The 21,978-nt window shown below is 48.6% G+C and overlaps 1 protein-coding gene across 1 annotated transcript; it reads right to left on the reverse strand.

Moving 5' to 3' along the window:
* Window positions 1–321: 321 nt before the first annotated feature.
* Pabpc1l (poly(A) binding protein cytoplasmic 1 like) lies at window positions 322–21,978 on the reverse strand. The gene is made up of 15 exons (XM_076852051.2): window positions 21,786–21,978; window positions 19,616–19,809; window positions 16,450–16,565; window positions 14,493–14,632; window positions 14,244–14,338; window positions 11,679–11,816; window positions 10,378–10,473; window positions 6,988–7,254; window positions 6,169–6,259; window positions 5,327–5,455; window positions 3,497–3,603; window positions 2,642–2,735; window positions 1,417–1,547; window positions 754–828; window positions 322–430 (listed from the first exon to the last, which is right to left on the reverse strand). Exons 1-14 carry the CDS (start codon window positions 21,976–21,978, stop codon window positions 760–762), a joined length of 1,860 nt encoding a protein of 619 aa, XP_076708166.1. The 3' UTR covers window positions 322–430; window positions 754–759.

A 21,978-nucleotide genomic window follows, 5' to 3' on the forward strand; every position in this document is an offset into this window, starting at 1 on the left:
CTCAGTCCAATGTATGAGACCCATTTAACCATCCACTGCACTCCTGATGGGCTAGTCATTTCTAATTTGGAGCTACTACAAGTAGCCTAGCTCAGTTCCTGACAGTTTGGTTCTAGTGTATGCATCCTGTGTACATTAGTGCTTTTGGGGGTTCTATTTTTTAGGTCAAAGCCCCAGTCAAGTCTGCTCTTTTCTTTGCCTCCAACTCCCTCAGGCTCAAGAAAGCCTCCTAAGAGGCCAGATTTTGCAGCACTTTTAATGCACAAAACAAAAGGGAAATGGCTGGCTTGGTGACAGCCTTCATTCCATGTACAGGGCTCAAGTAAAGATTCAGTCCAGTTGGGAAATAAGTTATAGTTCACAGGGCCTCAGAGCTGAGAGCAGGAGATGCTGTTTCTCTTGACAGCCACAGGAGTAAGGAATCCATTTTCTGGGAATGGAAGGGAAAAAATTGTTGCTACAGGATAGCAGACATCCAGTATTCAGCTGATGGAGCCAGCCAGTGTCCAGGGGAAGCTCAGACCATTCTGCATGAGGCCAGTAGGGCAGCTGCTACAAGAGCACCTCCCTGACTCTTCACCATTCAGCCACATAGAGCATCATCTCATGTGATGATTTCTCAGCTTCCTCCATGCCTCAAAGCCAACAACATAACACGGCTCTCGGTTTCTGAGAGGCAGCCTGAGGCCCAGTGTCCGCAGCTGCTTCTGAGCTCAGCTGCTGTATCCCTGTCCTCCCAGCACAGCCACCCACCTGATTTCAATGCATGTATGCCTTTGGCTGCTCCATGGCCTGGTGTGCCTGCAGCACTGCCACAGCCTCTTCTATCTGCGAGACACAAGTAGGAGGGGCTTAACACAGCTTCTCAGAAGGATCCCAAAAGGGCCTTGGCCTCCCCCACCTCAGCATGATAAAGGGTCTGTGAACCCCTCATCCACTGCTGCTTGCAAGATCCCTTGCCCCACGGTCACCTTGTCAAGATAGAGGTACACTGCTGAACACTGGAAAAAACCCTTATACTGAGTCAGAATGTAGTTCCTTATACCAAAACCTCAAGTAGCACACCCTCAATTAAGGCCCTCTCCCACAGGTGTGGTGATGCATGCCTGAAATCCCAACAGCTTGGGAGGCTGAGGCAGGAGGATTACAAGATCAAAGCCAGCCTTGGCAACTTAGTGAGGCCCTAAGCAACTTAGTGAGACACGCTGTCTCTAAATACAATATAAAGGGCTGGGGATGTGGCTTGTTGGGAAAGCACCCGAGTTCAATCCCCAGTACCAAAGTGGGGGGGAAGCCCTCTCCCACACTAACATTCAGCAGGCCTTCAAGGAGTATGAGCAAGAAGATCCACTTCATCTGGCCTCGTGGCTGGACAGGCCTTGTCCTTGGCTGTCCTGCTGACCAGGCTCTACCTACCTTGGCATGGAGGGACTCTGGAGACTCCAGCATGAGCAGCAGCTCCGAGTTGTCGATCTCCAGCAGCATGCCTGTGATCTTGCCGGCCAGCTGGTTGTGTACGTTATGGACAAGCGGGTAAAGACGCTCCCCTGTGAGAACAAGCTCTGATGGCTTATGCCACACCTGGCCCATACATAGCCCAGCACCCAAGAGTGGTATCAGGGGTGGAGCAGCGAGGACATCTGGGTTCTTAACCCCAGTGCTCCTTCTATGCTGTGTCACTTACTGGGAACTTCTTTTTTCAGCTGCATAGTGCCCATGGCAAACCCTGCCTTAAAGGACAGTTTGAAAAATCAAATTTGATAATGTATATGAAGTAATTACAGCACAGGGCCTAACACAAAGTCAGTTGCTGTTTAAAGACCACTCATTCATTTTGCAACTAGATACATCGAAATTCTGGACAGAATATGATAATGCTGAACTTGGGAGTTTCTTTGGAGGGTGGAAAACAAATCATAGGGCAAGTTCATTTTCCACTATAAGGATTTCTAACAAGAAGTCTTAGTGTTGGCATCAGGCACGTGGAGGGTCCAGCCAGGATTGGGATCTTAAATGGTGGGATAAGGGTCTTCCCAGAAGGGAGTGTTTACAGAGACCACCTAAGAAAAACTTCTGCCTTTGTTAAGCACATTCAAAAAAATTTTATAGCAGATGGGATGGGATATGGAATGGCAAAACCCTAATAAATAAACCGAGAGGTGAGCGGTGTGGAAGTATCTAAGGCCTTCAGCTGGAAGATCTCGGTGACCATGCAGGGAAGATGCTGCCAATCAGGAACAAGCCTGCTCATTCAGTCACACAGACTCATGTCATGGACGGAAGTAAACCAGGAATTCAAGAGTTCTGTGCACAGATTTTTTGCACCTCCCTGCAGTGGGCACCAGAACACAGATTAAATTTGGTAACAAACTGTAACACCCCTGGGCCATTTCTCAGCCTCAACTCAAGGTTGTCCGCTTTCTTATGGTGCCTCCTGATCCTGGCCCTCTACATCTGGGGTGTCTCTCACCAAGTTAGTCAGAACAGCAGAATTGGAAAAAGCCTGGGCTGACCAGAGTTTTAAGACTAGGGTAGAAGCAGATCGGGTGAGATCGCTGGGCAGCTCTGTGAGGCTCCCAGCAGTCTTATCAGCTCCCAGTCCTCCTTTTGCTGCCCCAATGTAGGGGTGTCAGCCACTCACCAATCATCTGCTTTTGCTCATGCAGGGGCGCTGCAGCCAGCATGGATGCGGTCAGGGGCTCCTGGCCAGGCACGTGCACAGCAGGCTCCTGGACCTATACAGTGCCGGGGACATGTCCCTTAACCACAGGGATGGGAAAGGCCTCCAAATACTATGTGAACACGGGCCTCCAGGAAGGTTCTGGAAGAGGGGAGCCGGGGATAAGGTCTGGACAACCAGGTGGGGCAGAGTCCCTAACAAGAGCACACGGGTTAGAAGACTTAGATGTGCTATGACCCCATATATGCCCCTAATCAGTGTTACCAAATGAAAGTCATGCATCACTAATCACTAAGTGCCAAATAAAGCACCGTATCAGGTAGCTTTATGGACACGTCCCCAGAACACCCTTTCACATGTTGGTAACTTTAAAAAGTGTTTTTGCTGTTTAAAGACCACTCTTGTTCAAATGCAAAAGATAGTTCAACTAGGCACATTAGAATTCTAGACAGGATATGATAGTATTGAATTTGAGGCCTCTTTTTGGTAGGAAAATAAATACACAGTCTTTCATTAAATGATAGTAGATATTTTTAGTCCTATTTTGATACTTAATCACATCCCTTCAATACTCAGTATATTCTTAGAATACCTTTCACTGATGTTCAACAGAAATACTACAGAAATCCAAATTAATTTTAGTAATAACCTAGGCAAAGCAAATCATAATTAGCAAATAAAATATGACCTTTGGCCCTCTTTCCCCTTCTGCTGCACACATTAGTTAATGGAACTTTATAAGCCAGCACATTAGCCAAGGTTCTGAGTCAGGATTCCTGTAGCCCAGAGTAGGGCAGGCAGCTGGGCCAGTCTTACCCCACGGGTACTGTGTACAGTTGAGGGACATTTGTATGGCGGGAGAGGCCGACCTGGTGTAGAGCATCCCGCCCCACTGGGTCCTATCGTCTGGGTACCAATGTTGGCTGTAAAAAATAAACAGGGTTCAAACAGCTGCTATCCACAATACAAAACCCCAAACAGAAAATAATGTGTTGGTTAGCATAGAGAAATTGAAACACTTGTGCACTCTTGACAGGAGTGCAAAAGACAACCAGCGTGGAAAAACATGTAACGTGAGTGTTCCTCAAAAATGAGAATCACCAAATCACCCAACAGTTCCACTGTGGGTATGTACCCAAAAGAATGGAAAGCAGGGTCTCGGAGGTTTGTGACTCATGTCCACAGCAGCAGCATGCACAGCGGCCAGCAGGTGGGAGCAGCTCAGGTGTCCCTCACAGATGACTGGATGAGCAACACGTGGCATATGTGTACAATGGAATATTATTTAGCCTTAAAAAGAATGGAGATTCTGGGCTGGGGTTGTAGCTCAGTGGTAGAGTGCTTGCCTTGCATGTGTGAGGCCCTGGGTTCAGTTCTCAGCAGTATATAAAAATAAATAAACAAAAATATTTTTTTAAAAAGACAGATTCTGACACATGCCACAGCATATGTGAATCCTGAAGATACTGTGCTAAGTGAAATGAGTCACAAAAGGACACATTTATATAATTCTACTTACATGAAATACTTAGTATAGTCAAATTCTCAGAGACAAAGTAGAATGGTGGTTTCCAGGGAATGGAAGGAGGGGCGGGGAGTGAGGAGTTAGGGTTTAATGGATATATAATTTGTTTTGCAAGGAAAAGTTCTGCAGGTGAATGGTGGCAATGGCTGCAACTGTGAATGCACTAAATGCCACTGAATTGTACACTTCAAGATGAGTAAGGGAGCTGGGCGTGGTGGCACACATCTGTAATCCCAGCAACTTGTGAGGCCAAGACAGGAGGATCGCAAATTTGAGGCCAGCCTCAGTAACTCAGCAAGGCCCTAAGCAATTTAGTAACACCTTGTGTCAAAAAATAAAAAGGCCTAGGGATGTGGTTCAGTGGTTAAGCCCCTGGGTTCAATTCTCCAGTACCAAAAAAAAAAAAAGGTTAAGCGATGCTGGGCACAACGGTGCATGCTTATTAACCCAGCAACTCTGAGAGGCTGAGGCAGAAGGATCACAAGTTTGAGGTCAGCCTTAGCAACTTAGTGAAACCTTGTTTGAAAATAAAAAGGACTGGGAATGTAGCTCAGTGGTAGAGTGCTCTGGGTTCAACCACCAGTACCAAAAAAAAAAAAAAAAAAGTCAACTGGTAAATTGTTATTTTACCACAATAAAAAGAAAAAAGCAGGGTGTCAGGGCCTGGCAGTGACCTCAGGCCAAGGACTGAGTCTAGCTTGTTCATACAGAAGCCCCAGATGCCAAGCACAGGACCAGCACACAGACTCGCATGAGGAGGTTTGCTGAGTGAAGCAATGGCTGTGCTTGCCTTGCAGCCAAAGTCCACACGTGAGCACAGCCACTGCAGTCCTAAGATCCAGCTCCTGGCTGTGTGTTCTCAGTCCTCACAAAAGGGACGCGCTTTTCTTACACCCATTTTAAAGAACAGGTGATCAGGGACAGTAGTTAGTGAGGACCACAGAGTGAGCAAGTCCCAGAGCTGGAGGCCACATACATGCATGGCCTCCAGAGTCAGCCTGGCTTACCAGGAGGCAAGGTCACCATGGGGACTGGTCTTACTCCCTCCAAGGCCAACCTCAGCACCAAGACTTGCCTACCTTCCTCACACCCATAGTCCTCTTGGCCCTGCGCACACTCACCCACTCTCTGGGTGTGGTGCACCGGGTGGAGCTCCTGGGTGGAGGCCTGACTGACACTGCCAGCGTGGGCCCGGGGGTGCCGAGACATGCCTGTTGGCCGGACCATTGCAGCAGCTGGAGGACAGACGGCTTGCAGCACAAAGAAATGGAAGAGAGAAAGTTTATGGGCTATAATCACCATGCTCTGAAGGGTCCGGGGCTGGGAAGGGAAACTACAAATTGACAGCAGAGAGATGAGTGACTCCAACCCAAAACTCCAGGGAGTGGGAGTATGGAAATCTTCAGTGACAAAGCCAGCTCGTATCTGCCCAAAGCCCCAAGATGCCAAAGTGCTGGAGTCATGCACCTTAGTTCCCCTAAGACAGCTTTAAGTGAACGTGAACTTGGCTCTTAGGAAGGTCATCAGCAGTGTAGCCAGAGGAGTTTCATTTTCTCAGATTTGTTTTTTTTTTTTTTTTTTGTACTGGGGATTGAACCCAGGGGCCTTAACCACTGAGCCACATCCCCAGTGCAGGGGGGAGGGGCGCGGAGGGGGCCCACTCCACCCCTTTTTCTTTTTTAATTTAAAGACAGGGTCTTGCTGAGTTGCTTTAGGGCCTTAGCCTCCTGATTGTTCAGCTATAAATGAAAGAAGTCTTCGGAGATAAGGACAATGGCCACCCTGCATGTCCTCTACAGCCTTGCTGCTGTTCTGGGGGCTTCATGCACACTCATTCAGGCCCACACTGAGAAGAGGAAACTGAGGCTCAAGAGAGATGAAATGGCTTGACCCTGTGTTACACACTGCTTCTGGGGCCCATGCCCATAGGCTGGGCTGAGGGTATGGCAGCTGGGTCACTCACATGAAGGTCTATGTGGCTGGGCTGTCCACCTGGGGGCAGGCTGGATGGAGGCCAGGGAGCCAGAGGCACAGTACGCAGCCTGGGCCGGAGGCTGTGGGGGAGAAGAGGACCTAGAATGAGGGGCTCAGCAATAGAGGGGCCAGGTGAGAAATCTCATCCTTTCAGGGACACTACTGCAGGAACTCTACTGTCCCCTCTAGGGAACAGGTTGGTAAAAGGCTCCTTCCTCTCTCATGAGGACCCTTTAGGGAAAGATCTCAGATTTCAATCCCTGCTCCTTATCAGGCCTAGATGAAAAAAGGCAATACCTCTTACTCAGATTTGTACCAGCTGAGAGGGCATGTCACCAACCCTGTGGCCTTCAATGGCTTCTGTCTTCCTACTTCCTCTAAGTCCCATGAGGTCCTTTCCCAAGCCAGGTTCCTCAGAACAGCAGCGCAGGGAGGTGTTAACAGGCACCCCACACAAACCACCATGAACTGAGGAAAGCCTCCTGCTCTCCCCTCTGTGGGGGCCAACGTGGGGTCAGCGTGTTCGGGCAGGATAGTGGATGTGGTAAAGAAATGGAGGATCCTTTTGTTTGATACAACATCTCAACTTATCTGACCAAAGAAAGTCTTTCTGCACAAGCGATTCAAGACTCTCAGGCGGGGAGATGCTCCTGGGTACTCCACCTTTTACAGGTGAGGTGACAGCTTCAGGGGTTGGGACAGCTGCCTAGTGAATTTTCAACAGAAGCTCTTCCTGGAAGCTCCCGCCTTCCTGCTCTACCTGGCTATCAGGGAAAGGGTGTGGCGGGAGCTGTGGGCAAACTGTCACCTGGGGCAGAGCGGGCAGGAAGTAGCTGGAGGGCTGCTGGAAGGAGCCCAAGAGGGGGCGGCCCAGGGCCCGCACCGTGGAGAGGCGCTGCATGTACTGGTTGGTCAAGATGGCCTTCCGCTCCTCTTTGCGCTGGGCCAATGCCACGTACAGAGGCTTGGTGCCCACGATGCGCCCATTCATCTCTGTCACAGCTTTGGTTGCCTCTTCTGGAGAGGAAAAACACACAAAGCCAAACCCCTTGCTGTGGCCACCCTCTGTCATCACCTAAAAGCAAGACAAGACAAGGGTTGCTGGGGATGGAGGAGGAAGACTCCCGAGCTGTGCTCCCCTCCTCCCCCAGGAAGCCCCGTGCGAAACCTGTGCTCAGGGAACAAGCTGTGCACCCTGAGTTGACTGAGGCCACTGTGTGCCAGACACTGCATGCCTTTACATGAGGCTCACGTGTACAGCCTCCTGGTGAGGGAGGTCCTGCAGCTCCCACTTTACTGGAAGAAAGGGACCCAGACACAGCCAGAGGCCTCTGCAAGGCCCTGGGCCAAGTTCTTTAGGAGTTTGGGGAAGATATTCTCAGCCTTATAAAATGGCCTCATTGTTTTGGAGTAACTTCAGACTTACAGAAAAGTTACAGGAACAGTACCGAGTCCTGGGTCCCTCGCAGCCTCCCTAAGCTAGCAAGGCACATTTGTCCAGACTCTGACCCTAATGCAATGTGATTAACCAGGACACTCTCCCCGCCCACTCTACACTTCATTTGGATTTCACTTTTTTAACTAATATTTTTTCTCTTCCAGGATCTCTCCCTGTTTTGTGGGTAAGCTTTCCTGAGATTGAGACACTGCCCGGCTCCCACACTCTTAGGGCTAGAGCTCTTTCTAACACCTGCCCTTTCAGAGCCCACACTCTGACTTGGTGACTTTCAAACTGCCACCCCACAGTATAGCTGGGAACCCATAGATCCCCCGACCCAGGGAAGTCATTATAGAATTCAGAGGGGCTGTGAACTTAATGGGGAAAAGTGACAGGCTTATTTCTACACTAGCATTTCCTCCCATTATGAATATGGGCAACAAAAGAAAAATATCATGGCAATTTTACCCAGGCCTATGACTGTCGTGAAGAGAAATCATGACATAATGTTGCTGATCTCAAGCTGTCATTTACTCTACTACCCTGATAGATCTTAGGTTGATGTGTTAATAAAGAAGTTCTTACTAGGCTGGGGATATAGCTCAGTTGGTAGAGTGTTTGCCTTGCGTGCACAAGACCCTGGGTTTAATCCCAAGCACGGCAATAAAAAAACAAGTAGTACTTACTTCTGACATTTTAGTATTTTGATGTCATACTTCAATAAAACTGGTTTTTATAATCCTGTGAATTTTATCATTTAAAAATATTATTAGAAGGGATCCACAGGCTCACCAGACAGAGATGTTGACACAAAAATACTGTTAAGAACTGTTAGTAGGATGCCAGGCATACCTGGAGGCCGAGGCAGGAGAATCCCAAAGCCAGCCTCAGCAACTTAGTGTGTCCCTAAGCAACTCAGTGAGACCCTGTCTCTAAATAAAATATAAAGAAGGACTGGGGATGTGGCTCAGTGGTTAAGCACCCCGGGGTTCAATCCCTAGTAAAAATATATATATATATATATATATATAAATAAAAATAAAAGGGGCTGGGGATGTAGCTCACTGGTAGAATGCCCTGTGTCAATCCCCAGTAGCAAAAAAAAAAAAACACAAAAAACTGATAGGTAAAAACAATGGTAATGATAATTAGTAAACATGCAGAATTTATTATGAACTTGACTATGGACTAAGTATTTATAGTAGTTAGTTTATACATCAACTCAATTCTCATAATCACTACTTTATATAAAATGGAAAATATATAAAATTATATAAAGTCCTCATAACCTGATTGGCCTACTGAAAAGATGATCACCCCAGGTGTCCCTCAACTCCAAGCGATCCAGATTTATATATGTCCTTTGTTCAAGGACTCCTCAATGTCAGTGAATCTCCTAAAATTAAATACAATGTGTGCCTGATGATCACAGCCACTCCAGCCTGCTGCACATGGACTGCACGTGCTCTGTATGCAGCTCCATGCGCAGCACTCGGGAGCCTCCCGAGGGATGTTGTTGCTTCCGTTTCACAGGTGGGTAAACAGAGTCTGAAAGGCACTCATATGCCCAGGTTCTCCAGCTGGGAAATGGTAGGGCTGGGATTTAGATGTAGGTCTAAGGAACTCGAAGAGCACAGCTTTCCAGTACAATACTGCACCAAGGGTGCTGCACTTCCTAAAAGCAAGACCTGATCCCATAGTTTCCTGTCTCATTTTTTAAAAGGTCTCTACCTCTCCACCGTCGCAAATGAGAATCTTCCCCAGATACCAGGCTCCCTGAAAGGTTTAAGGTTGGATTCAACGTCGAGAGAAATTCTAGATCCCTTTCTAAGACCCCAACCATCACATATGCGCAGGTCCCCAGCCCCATCACCCACACTGTTCCGAATTCCCACCCACAGAGCCTGACAAGTCAAATGCTGCTGCCACTGCTACTCCAGGAAGCCTCCCTCCGTCCCACCTAGCTTTGCCTCCAGCATCCCCCGTTCTTATGAGTTCACAGTATTTAAAGGCTATTAACAGAACATACCAGTCTGTTCCAGAACACACCTGGTATGTTCCTAGATGCTTCCCACAGTGTGGGATGAATAAGCCATGGGTCATCTTAAAACCATCTGGGGACTTTTCAAAAGGTACCCAAGCCCTGCCTCCAGATATCTACATTCAATTTGTCTGATCCAGGTCTGTACTGAAGAACTTTCCAGGCCATCCTCAAGAAGCCGGGGCTGAGCACCATGCAGTGAGCCCATGGCTCTAAAGAGATAAGGCTAAGAAGTTAAGACTCCTGGTCAGGGTCATAGAGCTACTGAGTAGGAGGACCATTTTCACATCTCAGATGTCTCACAGGGGTGGGCACACGGTGCTCAATAAATGGGGAAGAATGTGGAAAACCAATACAACCCATTCTCTCATTTTTCAGATAGGAAAACGGAGTCCCAAAGGGGTTATGTCATTGGCCAAAGCCAGAATACAAAGGTCCACAGAAATTTTAAGACATAAATTTCCAGAATCTGGCATACAGCAGGTGCTCAATAAATGTTGTTACAGTGCACCCCAACAAATCCAGTAGTAGACTATACATCTACTTTCTTCCCCTCCAACCTAGACAAGGCTGCAGATGGATTACGAGCTCCAATAGGGTCAGACAGAGCCCTAAAAAGCCCAGCACCAACTCCCCAAATGCCCAGTGAGAGGTTGGTGGGCGTGCGGGGATGGGAGGGTGAAGGGGAGGCTGTGCCCTGGACGCGTCCCGGCCCTCACCTTCGCACTGGTAATCACTCCGTAGGGAGAGAACACTTTCCTCAGTCTCTCGTCATCAATGGAGTCATCCAGATTCTTCACATACAGGTTCACGCCCTATAGGAAAGGGCACTGCTTGATTCGCCCTCCCGCCTCAAGCCCCAGATTGCCTTAGGACGACATCGGGCTGCCATGGCCACCAGAGTCACTGGGAGCCCTGCCAGCCCAGCCTCCTGTTCTCAGGCTCCCATGGCTCAGCATGCCCATTACCCAGAAGCTGCAGCCCTGGGCGGTTCTCATACACCTGCCTGGGTCTCCACCTCCCCATGGGCTTTACGCTTTTTATAGATGGGAGACACAGGGGGACGCAGAGCTCCTCCCAGGCAGGGCCAGCTGCCACTCACGCCTGCTGGCTCAGAACCAAGTAAGTTGACCCTCCCCTGGTGCCAGGCACACCCCCAGGTCCTTCACACATTTTGACATTTAATCCTTAAGAGAAGGAGACTTCAATCCTCATTTCACACACATCAAAACTGAAGCATAAACAGGTCAAGTGCATCGCCTCTGATCAGACAGCCTGGAAATGGCCGACAGGACTGACCCCGGTGGTCTAACCTCAGACCCCTGGCTCCTTGGCCCTGAATGTCAGCTGCCCCCAGGACCTCAATGTCCTCCTTCCAGACTGCCCAAGCACAAAAGTATATGAACACACAACAGAACTGAGACCCCACCATTGTACAGTTGTATATCCTGCTTGCCCATATTGTGTCCTTGGCCTGTACCCAGTAGCACCCTGCCCCCAAAACACGACCACTGAAAATTCCACACATTGCTGAACGTCCCTAGTGTAGAGAGGAAAAACTGCTCCTCACTGTGCGCTACTGAGGATGGGCTGCGCGCGTGGGTGTAGGTATGTATGGAGTACACACACCCTTCTCCATGAGGGACCTAGAACTTCTATTAAAAACTTTTGAAGGATTCATTTCCCAAAGAAGGCTTAAATTGTACTGATCTACAATTTTAATTACATGAATTAACTTAAAACGTTTTTTAAATATTTTTTTATGTTGATAGACCTTTATTTTTTATTTATTTATACGTGGTGGTGAGAATTGAACCCAGTTCCTCCCACATGCCAGGCAAGCGCACTACCTCTGAGCCACAGCTCGAGCCCCTTACTTAACTATAATTTTAATGACTGCACCACATTCCACCTTTGAATGTGACACATTTGGCCTAATTATTTGTAGCCTGGAGTAGGATTTCCTCTAGGGGATTTGGAATATGTAGAGCCCTTTGTCCACATGAAGGCCTGGGCTCACCTGGTAGCGGTTCTGCCTGTCCTGCTTCATTTGTTCGAACCTGCGCTTCAGCTCATTTTGCCGCTCTGCCCGCTTCTGGGCTCGGCCCACATACAGCAGCAGCCCGCTCACCTCCTTCCCATTCATTTGGTCCACAGCCTGGGGAGGGGAGCAAACACTGGTAACCACCCAGACCTGGCCATCTCCTTGGTCTCCAGCCCTGCCTTTGGGCCTAGAGGGAACTCCCTGCAAACCACTCTGGCCTTCCTTGCTCAGGATCATTAGTACCGGATAAAGGTCATTTGAAAAGTTTTGCAAAGTGAATTATAGATCTTTAAAATTTGAGTAGGGCTCTATTTAAAAATAAAAAATTGAAGTCTGCAAAGTTTCCCTTTTTTAAATTAAAAATTTATATATATAAATATATAAATTAGTTGTAGTTGGACACAATACTCACACATGCTAGGTGAGTGCTCTACCACTGAGCCATATTTAAAAATTAATTATCAATATTTTTGCATCAGAAGGGTAGGGCCAGAAAATAAAAACTTCCCAGAGAGGTGACTTTGTGTGAAAAAAAATAAAAAATAAAAAAATAAAAATTAATTATTTTAAATATATTCACGTTTTCCCATATTTTAAACACATATTACTCAGTGAAAGAAGCCAACCTGTAAAAGCTACATGCTATATGGTTTCCACTATATGACATTCTGGAAAAGGCAGAACTGTGAGGTCAGTACAAACAGTCAGTGTTGGCCAGTGGCTGGTGGGTAGGGAAGGCTGAAAGAGCACAGTTTCTTAGGGCAGTGAAACACTGATAGTGAGACAATGAGCACATGTCCTGTGATAACCATGCGCCAGTGCAGGTTCATCAGCTATAATGAGTATGTCACTGTTGGGGGACACTGACAATAGGGGAGGCCAGGTATGTGTAGGGGTAAACGGAGTATACCTATACCTGTGCCTTTCACTCAATTTTGCTGTGAACCTAAAACTGCTTTAAAAATTAAAGTCTGCTAGAAAATATCTGAAATTCAAGTTCTTACTGCAACTACATGTGGACAATTTGAACAGAGCAGCAAGCAAATGACACGATTACTGCTGGGCATGAAGGCACAGCTGTAATCATGTCATGTAATCCCAGATGCTACCTGGGAGGCTGAGGCAGGAGGATAGAAAGTTTGAGGTCAGTCTGGGCAACTTGGCAAGACCCTGTCTCAAATAAAAAAGGTCCAGGGATGTAGCTCAGAGGTAGAGCATTCCTGGATCAATCTTCAGTAACACACACACACACACACACACACACACACACACACACACAAAAGGACAATTATAATCATCACTTCATATTGGTATTTCACAGTACGAAAGAATTCTTTTTGCTAACTGAGGAATGTAAGTTTTTTTTTTTTTCATTTTTTAGGTGTAGATGTACATAACACAATCTTTATTATTTTTATGTGGTGCTGAGGATCTAACCCATGCCCCGCCCTTGCTAGGCAAGCACTCTACCACTGAGCCACAAACCCAGCCCTGTAAGTTTTTTTTTTTTTTTTTTTTAAATAAACATTTGTGTCTTGGCTGGGCATTGCAGCACACGCCTGTAATCCCAGGAACTTGGGAGGTTGAGGCAGGAGAATCACAAATTCAAGATCAGCCTCAGCAACTTTAGCAAGGTCCTAAGCAACACAGTGAAACCCTGTCTCAAAATAAAAAAATAAAATGGATTTGGGCTGGGGATGTGGCCCAAGTGGTAACGCGCTCGCCTGGCATGCATGGGGCACTGGGTTCGATCCTCAGCACTACATAAAAATAAAGATGTTGTGTCCACCGAAAACTAAAAAATTATATATATAATATATATATATATATATATATACACACACTCACATATTATATATTATATATACACACATATATATATTTTATATATATATAAAATTCTCTAAAAAAATTAAAAAAATAAAAAATAAATAAAATGGGCTGGGGGTGTGGCTCAGCAGTGAGGTGCTCCTGGTTCAATCCCAAGAAAAGAGAAAAGAAAAAGAAAGAAAATGTTTGTATCTTAAACTAAGGATTTAGCAGGCTTAGGTCAGTTAACTGCATAAAATTCCGCATCCTCTGCAAGAAGTGCAACTTATCTCTGTTATCTATGGACTTTGAACTGCATTTTCATTAGCTCAACCACAAGAATCAGAAGTCAATCCCAAGCATTTCTTGACTCAGTGGCTAGGATTTTTCATGGTTTTTTTATTTTTTACACTGTGTTAGGAGAAATATTGAAGGGAACTGTCTTAAGTGGCTGGTTCATTAGTAAAGATTTGTGTCTGATGAGGACTTTGGCTTCCCTGCCTCAGTATTCAATTCTTTGAACTGCAAGGCTTAGAAGTGACCATGGGGATGGAGCCTTTGCCTTTGCCCTTGCCCTTGCCCCCCAGCCTAGAAGGGCCAGACTCTCCCACCCAAATAGAGGGGAACTTCTTCCCCTCCACAGCGGCTGGAGGCCCATACACCTGATCTCCCTTCCTCCTAGTCCTGGCTCTGCCCCTCCTCCCTGGAACAGAGCCACTGGGCGGCTCCTACCTTCTGGGCTTCCTCATGCTTTTCAAAGTTGACAAAGCCGAAGCCCCGGGAGTGGCCGCTGTTGTCCCTCATCACCTTCACACTCAGCATCTTTCCTGGGAAGGATCAACCTGGCTCAAAGGGGAGGCGGGGAGCCCCAGGATGCTCCCTCCCTGACCTCGGGAAGCCCCAGGAGGGCCCTCCTCATGGCAAACCTGGGTGTGACAGAGGAGCAGTAGGGACCCCTCCTCCCTCAGGGAACCCACACACCAAACTGGGAGAAGAGGTCCTGCAGGGCCTGCTCGTCCGTGTCCACGTGCAGGTTCTTCACATAGATGTTGGTGAACTCCAGGGCCCGGGCACCCAGCTCGGCCTCCCGCTCCCTTCGAGACTTGAAGTGGCCAACAAAGCTGTGGACACACCACCAGGGCAGGCAGCGGCCAACCTTAGCACCCCTCACCGCACCCCCAAGCCACCCAGCATCACTGGGCCACTTGTGCCAGTCACTGTCCTTCCCAGCCTCCACCTCCCTCTCTGGGCAACTGCACAGGGCCGTTCCGTGTAGATGAACCTGTCCAAGACTCTCCAACAGCCAAGGGGCTATGTTTCAGAGCTTGTCCCTAGCATAAGATTCAGAAGACTTTATTTTGTGACAAACACACACCATATACCAGGCAGCTAAGAGCACAGGAGGCAAGAGCATGAATTTGGGATTTAGACAAGAACTTGAATCCTCAGTCTGCATCTGCCTCACTGTGTAACCCTGGGCAAGTTACTTCACCTCTCGGAGCCTCAGTGCTCATTCCTGTGAAACTGGGATCCAAATCACATCATGAGGCTTTGCTTATCCATTTAATACATACCGAGTGCACTAGAAAAGCAGGACTGAGTCAATCAGACAAGGTCAATGCCAATGTCACTCTGGGGGATGGGCTGAAATCCCTTAAATACAACATTAATTTTAAGTAATTTCCAAGTTCACATAAACATACCTCGGAGAGTACCTTTTTCCTTTTTCCATTTTATTTCTATTTTTAAAAAGAGACAGAGTCTCACTGTTGCTCAGGCTGGTCTCAATGCCTAGACTCACACAGTCTGCCTGCCTTAACCTCCCAAGTAGCTGGGCCACCAGACAGCGCCATTATGCCGAGCTGGTATGTCTCCTTAAGGGGAAAAAAAAGGATAGCTGTGTGCATTCACCACGCCTGTAATCTCAGGGACTTGGGAGGGTGAGGCGGAAGGACTGCAAGTTGGAGGACAGCCTTATCAATTTAGCAAGACGCCATCTCAAAACATAAAAGCATAGCTCTGTGGTAGGTGTGAATCTAGGGGCACTCTAAGAAGAGAGCCAAGCACACGGAATGCTGGTGCTGATGAAAACCAAGCGGAAGAGGGAAATTTGAGTTAATACTTGCTAACAAAGATGATACTTTTTTTGGGGGGTGTACCAGGGATTGAACTCAGGGACACTTGACCTGAGTATTTTCTTTAGAGACAGGGTCTCACTGAGTTGCTTAGCACCTTGCCATTGCTGAGGCTGGCTTTGAACTCATGATCCTCCTGCCTCAGCTTCCCAAGACGCTGGGATTACAGGCATGCGCCTCCACTCCAGGCAAGATGACACCTTTTTGAGAATTGGTAAAAGCCCACCTAGGTCAGTGTGACCTGTCAATAGGACCCCCGCGACCAGAGACCCTGGTAAAATGCCCCCAGGTACTCTCCCAGCTCAAAGCCGCCTTCCCTCCCCAGCACTGAGGGCTGGGCCACCAGATGGGCAGAATCCACACTGGGGAGGGCGCAGCCAGAAGCAGGTCCTCCCCAGCATCTGTATCTTCCTATCTGTAAAGCAGGGGTGACATCGGCCTGGACAGGCTAAGCATGTGCTGCTTTTCCTTCTGTCCCCAAATCCCATGAAACAAACAAGGTTTAAAGAAAATGCACAGCCAGACTGAGAAGACTGGGAAACAGATGAAACCACTGAGTCCATGGACGATGTGGCCTTCAGCTGAAATCCCCTCTCAAATTTCGAGATGGTCACAGAATTTCTGACTTGGGACAACCCTTTAACACCCCGCATCAGCTCCAGTTTGACATTAGGAGAGGCCCTGAGAGGTCAAGCAACTTGCCTGAGGTCATGCTTCGGAAAGAATGCTGCCCAGCGTCTGGCACCCACCTTTCCTAGTTGGTCCCTCCAGCCTCCGACCCTCCCCGGGGCACAGCCACTCACACTTTGCGGTCATTCAGCAGCATCCCGTTCATGGTGCTGATAGCCTGCTGCGCAGCCTCATGGGTCTCAAAATGCACAAAGCCGAAGCCCCGAGAGCCGTGCTCATCACATACCACCTGGACCACAGGGAGGAAGGACAGACAGAACATCCAACTCCCAATCGGAGTTCCGGAGAAAAGGATGACAAAGATGATCATGAGTGCCCAGCCCCCCGTGTGCTCACTCTGCGCATGTCAAAGACGGTCCCATGAGGACTGGGGTAGCTCAGTGGGACAGTGCTTGCCTAGCAGGCACAGGCCCTGGGTTCCATCCTTAGCACCAAAAATAGAAAATAATCCTATGTCACATAACAGCACCATTGTAGAGATGGGAAACTGAAGTTCAAAGAGACCAATCCACTTGCTTAAGATAATCGAGTACTCAGAATGAGCACACTGTGCCTACACCACAGACTAGCTCTGTCTTCCTACGCCAGCAGGTCCTCAAACCCCCATTGTGTTTTCTTTTTCAATAGCACTGGGGATTCAGCCCAGGGGCACTCTACCACTAAGCTGCATCCCCAGCCCTTTTATTTATTTTTTATTTTGAGACAGGGTCTCACTAAATTGCTAAGCCTGATCTCAAACTTGCCATCCTCCTGCCTTAGCCTCCCAAGTAGTTGGGATTACAGGTGTGCACCACTGTGCCCAGCTTGGGATGCTCTTTCTAAAATGTGATTCTGACCAGTCTGTTTGAGCTCCAGTGACTCCTACGCACAAAATTCTCAGCGTCTGAGGCTTTCCAATAGATCTGCACAACTGATCCTGCATCCACACTCATGCCCAGAACACACCCTCCACCTCCCAGCCCCAGACAGGGCTCTTCCACCCACACTCAGTAACATTGACTGGGACCCCACTGTGGGTCGCACACCTGCAAGAGCATCCTATACCTTTCTTGATATGTTTGCTAGGAGAAACCTCCCAGACAATTCTCAACCTGAGTCGGAGAGGGAAAATGGAAATAAATGACTTGTCCAAGGTCAGCCAGCAGAAATAGCTTCTTAGTTATTTTACTTGCCATGTGTTGCTGACAGTACTTCAAGTGTCTTTCCATTGGCTCCACATAACTCAGTTTATCCTCATGACAACCTATGAGGTAGGTTCCTCCTACCAAAGTCACCTTTTTAGGCCTAAGGTCATGGAACCAGGAAGTGGAAGAGGCAAGGTTTAAACACAGGACATTTGGCCCCAGACCATGGTCTGACCTTATGTTGCTCCCAACTAAGCAACTGGGCTTGGCACTTAGGTGACCTGATTCAGGTCATGTGCTCTTCCCACAGTGATACAGAAACCTCTCTGACAGCTAAATGGCTCTCTCCTTCTTTATCACCGTCACGATCACCATGCTTCTCCCTCAGAGCTGATTTCCAGCTATTCCATCTCCAACTGGCCCAAGAGCTCCCAAGGTTAGGTACACACAGTAAGCCTTGTTTCTAAACCGGCCCACAACAGAGCCTCATTAAGTCTGCAAAGACCTGCCTGCATCACATGGAGCTTTCTATCTACTCCTCAGAGTCCCAGAGGACCTCAAGGCCCGTACCCAGCACTGACACACTGACCCCTGTTCAATTTTCTTCAGTGGCAAATCCACTAATTCAAATTCTGATTCTGCCACTAAAAATCAACCCCAGTGCAACATAACTGTGGACAAGTGACTCCAACTCTCTAAACTTCTCTGTCCTCAAGTGCAACTCAGTGATCCTTTGCATGACTTAAGGGGCTGTGGAGGGAAATTGGATGTGACCATATGTGCTGAAAACCTAGCACGTAGAAGGTACTTAGCAAATCTGCATTGTTACTGAAGAGTCTCTCTCTTCCACTGATCCTCAAAAATGGGGAGCAGCCCTGTGTCCCTGTCACAGGGAACTTTAGTGTATTACTATACCTCAAGTCTCAGTCTGCTCCTCTGAACCACAGGGAGAGTCCCTCATCCAGAGAGAAGGCATGAGGCCTTAGAACTTAGGGATTGTGCCTGACACAAAGTAGCACTCGGAAAAGTTCCAAGACAGAGATGGCCATAAGTCCCCAGGAAGGTGGTTGCCCCAGAGGCTTCAGGGTAACTCACCAGCCTTCCCCATACAACACAGGGGCAGAACACCCAGGCTTAAGCCCTCTGGCCAGCACACACCAACCTGCTGTCTGGCCTCTGCTGCTCAACATCTTCATAGACAAAGTGAGAACAATCAGAGACCTTCTCAAATGATAATTCATCCCATCACTCAACAAATATTTACTGAGCACCTATTATGTACTCATGGCTAGTTGAGATACTGAAATGCAACAGTGACTAAGTACAGGATCACTACTCTGAGTGAACTTGCATGCCAATGGGAGAAAAATCCTTCTGTTTTGTTTTGGTGCTGGGGATCAAACCTAGGGCCTCATGTATGCTAGGCAAGTGCTTTACCCCTGAGCTCCATTTCCAGCCCGCAAAGAAACCTTAACAAGATGTGGCAGGGTCTGGGGGTGCAGCTCAGTGGTTCCATTTGTATTCAACAGGCACAACAAAAACAAGATGCGGACACTGATGGCCATGATAGCCCCATTCATGGCTTTCCTGTAGCCTTTGTCCTGTAATCTCTAGCCCCCTCACTCTTTACCCTGCCTGTGGGTTGGTCTTGAGTCTTGTCTTGGCCAACAGCATGCAGAAATATTCGTATCCTAGTTCTGAGTTCAAGACTCAGAAGGCCCAGTGAGTTTCTACCTTCTGTCTATGGGGGCTCAAGCTAGGCTGCTGGAGGGTGGGAGGCCACAGGGAGGAAAGCCGAGCTCCCAGCTCCCAGCCAAGCACTGCTTCATACGCCCCAGAGGCCTCCCATCAGGCAGAAGGAGCACAGGAGGGAGGGCAGCCAAGGTCAAACCAAAGTGCCCCGCTGGGTTCAGAACAAACCACCAACTGCAGAGCTATGATCTAGATAGACAGTGGTCGCTGATGGCCACCACTTGGGGCTGGTCACACAGAGGGCTGACAGGTAGATTCTGTTAGTTCTGTTGAGACAAACTGAGAAGAACAGCTGTAGTTCAAGTGCTTGCTATACCTGGGGTTGTGCTGAAAGGACCTTCTAAACTGTAAAGGGAAGTGCTGGTTGGCAGCCCTGCACCACACAGGTATTTGGCACACCCACCTTGCAAGAGAGGATGTTCCCAAAGGCGGAGAAGGTATCATATAAAGCCTTGTTGTCGATGGAGTCCTCCAGGTTCTTGATGAAGATGTTGCCCACACCTGATCTGCGGAGTCCTGGATCTCTCTGTGACCACATGATGCGGATGGGTTGGCCTTTGATCAACTCAAAGTTCATTGTGTCCAGTGCCCGCTCAGCTGGACAGGAGGAAAGAAAGCAGATTAAGGGAATTTCCTGACCTTGACCATCTATGACACTTAATTAGAACTGGAAAACAGCCATTGTGTGGTTCTCACCTGAGACAGGAGCCTAAAAGCTCAGGAGGGGTGGGCTGAGAAATTAATGTGCACAGTGCTACTCCCACCTCCCCAAACCCAGGTGAGCAAGGATTCCCATCTCCATTTTACAGAAGGGAAAACTGAGGCTTAGAAGGGTAAAATGTTAGTGGTAGAGCCAGGTCTATTTTGTCCTCTTAAGCACGCTGAGTAGATGAGAATGTAACAGAGGGGTCCAAATGACAAGGGGTGGCAGCAGTTTAAGGAAATTAAAGCTCAAAGGTGATGAACAGCAGAGCTGAGAGTCAGTCCCACCCAGGCAGTCCAGCTTTGAGGAAAGTGAATGCCACCTGTCTGAGCCAGTTTCCTCACCTGTAAAGTGAGGACAATGACAATACCTCCTTTGCACACCTAGAAAAGAAGTAATGTCACCTACCCCCAACCTGTTGGACAGACTGAAAAGTCAGGTATACAATGTGACACGTTTGCACTTGCACTGGATGTGCAATAGGAGTCTGGTAGATGGCAGTGTGTCTGAAAATAGCCACTCCTATTCACCCTCCTGCCACTGCCACTGCCTGTCCCTCCAAGATAATAAATACACTGCCTTTGCTGTGGGGTTCTGCTAGTTTCAGAGACATGGAGGGAGCTGGGAAGTGCAGGGGAGCAAGCCTCAAGGAGTCCCTCATCCAGTCCCAGTAGCCAGGGGCAAGACTCCTGCTCCCTGCAGCTCAGTGCCCCTGTTTATGAGCTGGGACCAAAAGGTCAGGTCCCTGGACACTGGCCATGCTTGCAGAGGGGCTGGGAAGCCAGGAACACCATAGCAGGTGGGGCGGGACAGAGGAAGGGGGAAGCATTCAGTTCAGCCACACAAACCCCAGCTCAGGAGAACTTGCCCATCCTCCCAGGACCCCTGCAGTAAGCCACCTTCTTTTGGACTGAGGCTGGGGCAGGCTTTTTTCGGCCATGTTTCTAGAGGGTTACACCACAGCATTACAGCTATTATTCACTATTTTTCAATCCAGATCTCCTTTCTCTGTGTGTGTGGGTGTGGGGGGGTCTTCTGGGGATGGAATTCAGGGCCTCCCCCATGCTAGGCAAGATCTACCCTTGAGTCACATCCCCAGGCCCACACAAACCACTTCCTTTTTTTTTTTTTTTTTAAAGACAGAGTCTCCAGCGTGCCCAGGCTGACCTCCACCTTGGGATCCTTCTTGCTCAGCCTTCCAAGTTGGACTCGTTGGGATTATACAGTTCTCCATTCTTCCTCTCTTGGGGAGTAAGCCTTAGCCCCATGGATACTGGGGTCATTTGCCCCAGCTCACCTCACAGTGGCTCACCTCACCTATTCTTTTGTCCTCGATTCTCAAAAGAGGTGCAGACCTACTCATCTAACGAAGTCTAATCAATCCTATCAGCCTTGGGACACCGGGGAAAATGGAGGCCACAGTGTAGACCTTATGTCAGGCTCCCTGGGAGGCTGGCACCCAGGTTTCTGAACTCTCGAGCTGTGCCTTCTTGGACGCCTCCCCCCCCCCCCCAGGTGCTTCCAATCTCATCCTCACAACCACTCTTGAAGGCAGACAGGAGCTCCATTTTGCGGAGAAGCAACTGGGCTCAGAAGGGTTGAGTAACCACAACTGTCTATTTGGGGTCAGGTCTGCCCTACCCCAAAGGCTTTAGCTGTTTTCACGTGGTCTTAATCTCTCTTCTCTACAAAAGGAGCAATGCAGTCACTGCAATTCTCGCCTCAGCTACCGAGCCCCTTCCAAGACCCTGCATCTCTGCGCCTCAGTTTCCCTGGCTGCAAAATGGAACACTAAAGCGAGCGGCCAGTCCTGGGGGCGGTCTCTCTGGACTGGGGCTCATCCCCTCTCGTCTGCCCTCCCGGGGCTCACCGTCGGCCGGCTGCTGGAAGTTGATGTAGGCGTAGCCCAGCGAGCGCCTGGTGGCCACGTCGCGGCACACACGGATGGACAGGATGGGGCCGGCGGGCGAGAACGTCTCGTAGAGCATGGCCTCGTTCACGTCTGGGTGCAGGTCGCCCACGTAGAGCGAGGCCAGCGGGTAGCCCTGGCCGCCGGCGTTCAT

The sequence above is a fragment of the Callospermophilus lateralis genome, chromosome 3 (assembly GCF_048772815.1).
Source record: "Callospermophilus lateralis isolate mCalLat2 chromosome 3, mCalLat2.hap1, whole genome shotgun sequence".
Classification (NCBI taxonomy): domain Eukaryota; kingdom Metazoa; phylum Chordata; class Mammalia; order Rodentia; family Sciuridae; genus Callospermophilus; species Callospermophilus lateralis.

Excerpts from the sequence above, each read along its gene's own strand:
- Pabpc1l (XM_076852051.2), bottom strand. The coding sequence starts at position 21,978 with ATGAACGCCGGCGGCCAGGGCTACCCGCTGGCCTCGCTCTACGTGGGC. Across the intron at positions 14,339-14,492 it reads GGACCTCTTCTCCCAGTTTG|GAAAGATGCTGAGTGTGAAG; the intron begins GTGTGTGGGTTC and ends GATCCTTCCCAG. Across the intron at positions 3,604-5,326 it reads GCACCACACCCAGAGAGTGG|CCAACATTGGTACCCAGACG; the intron begins GTGAGTGTGCGC and ends TATTTTTTACAG.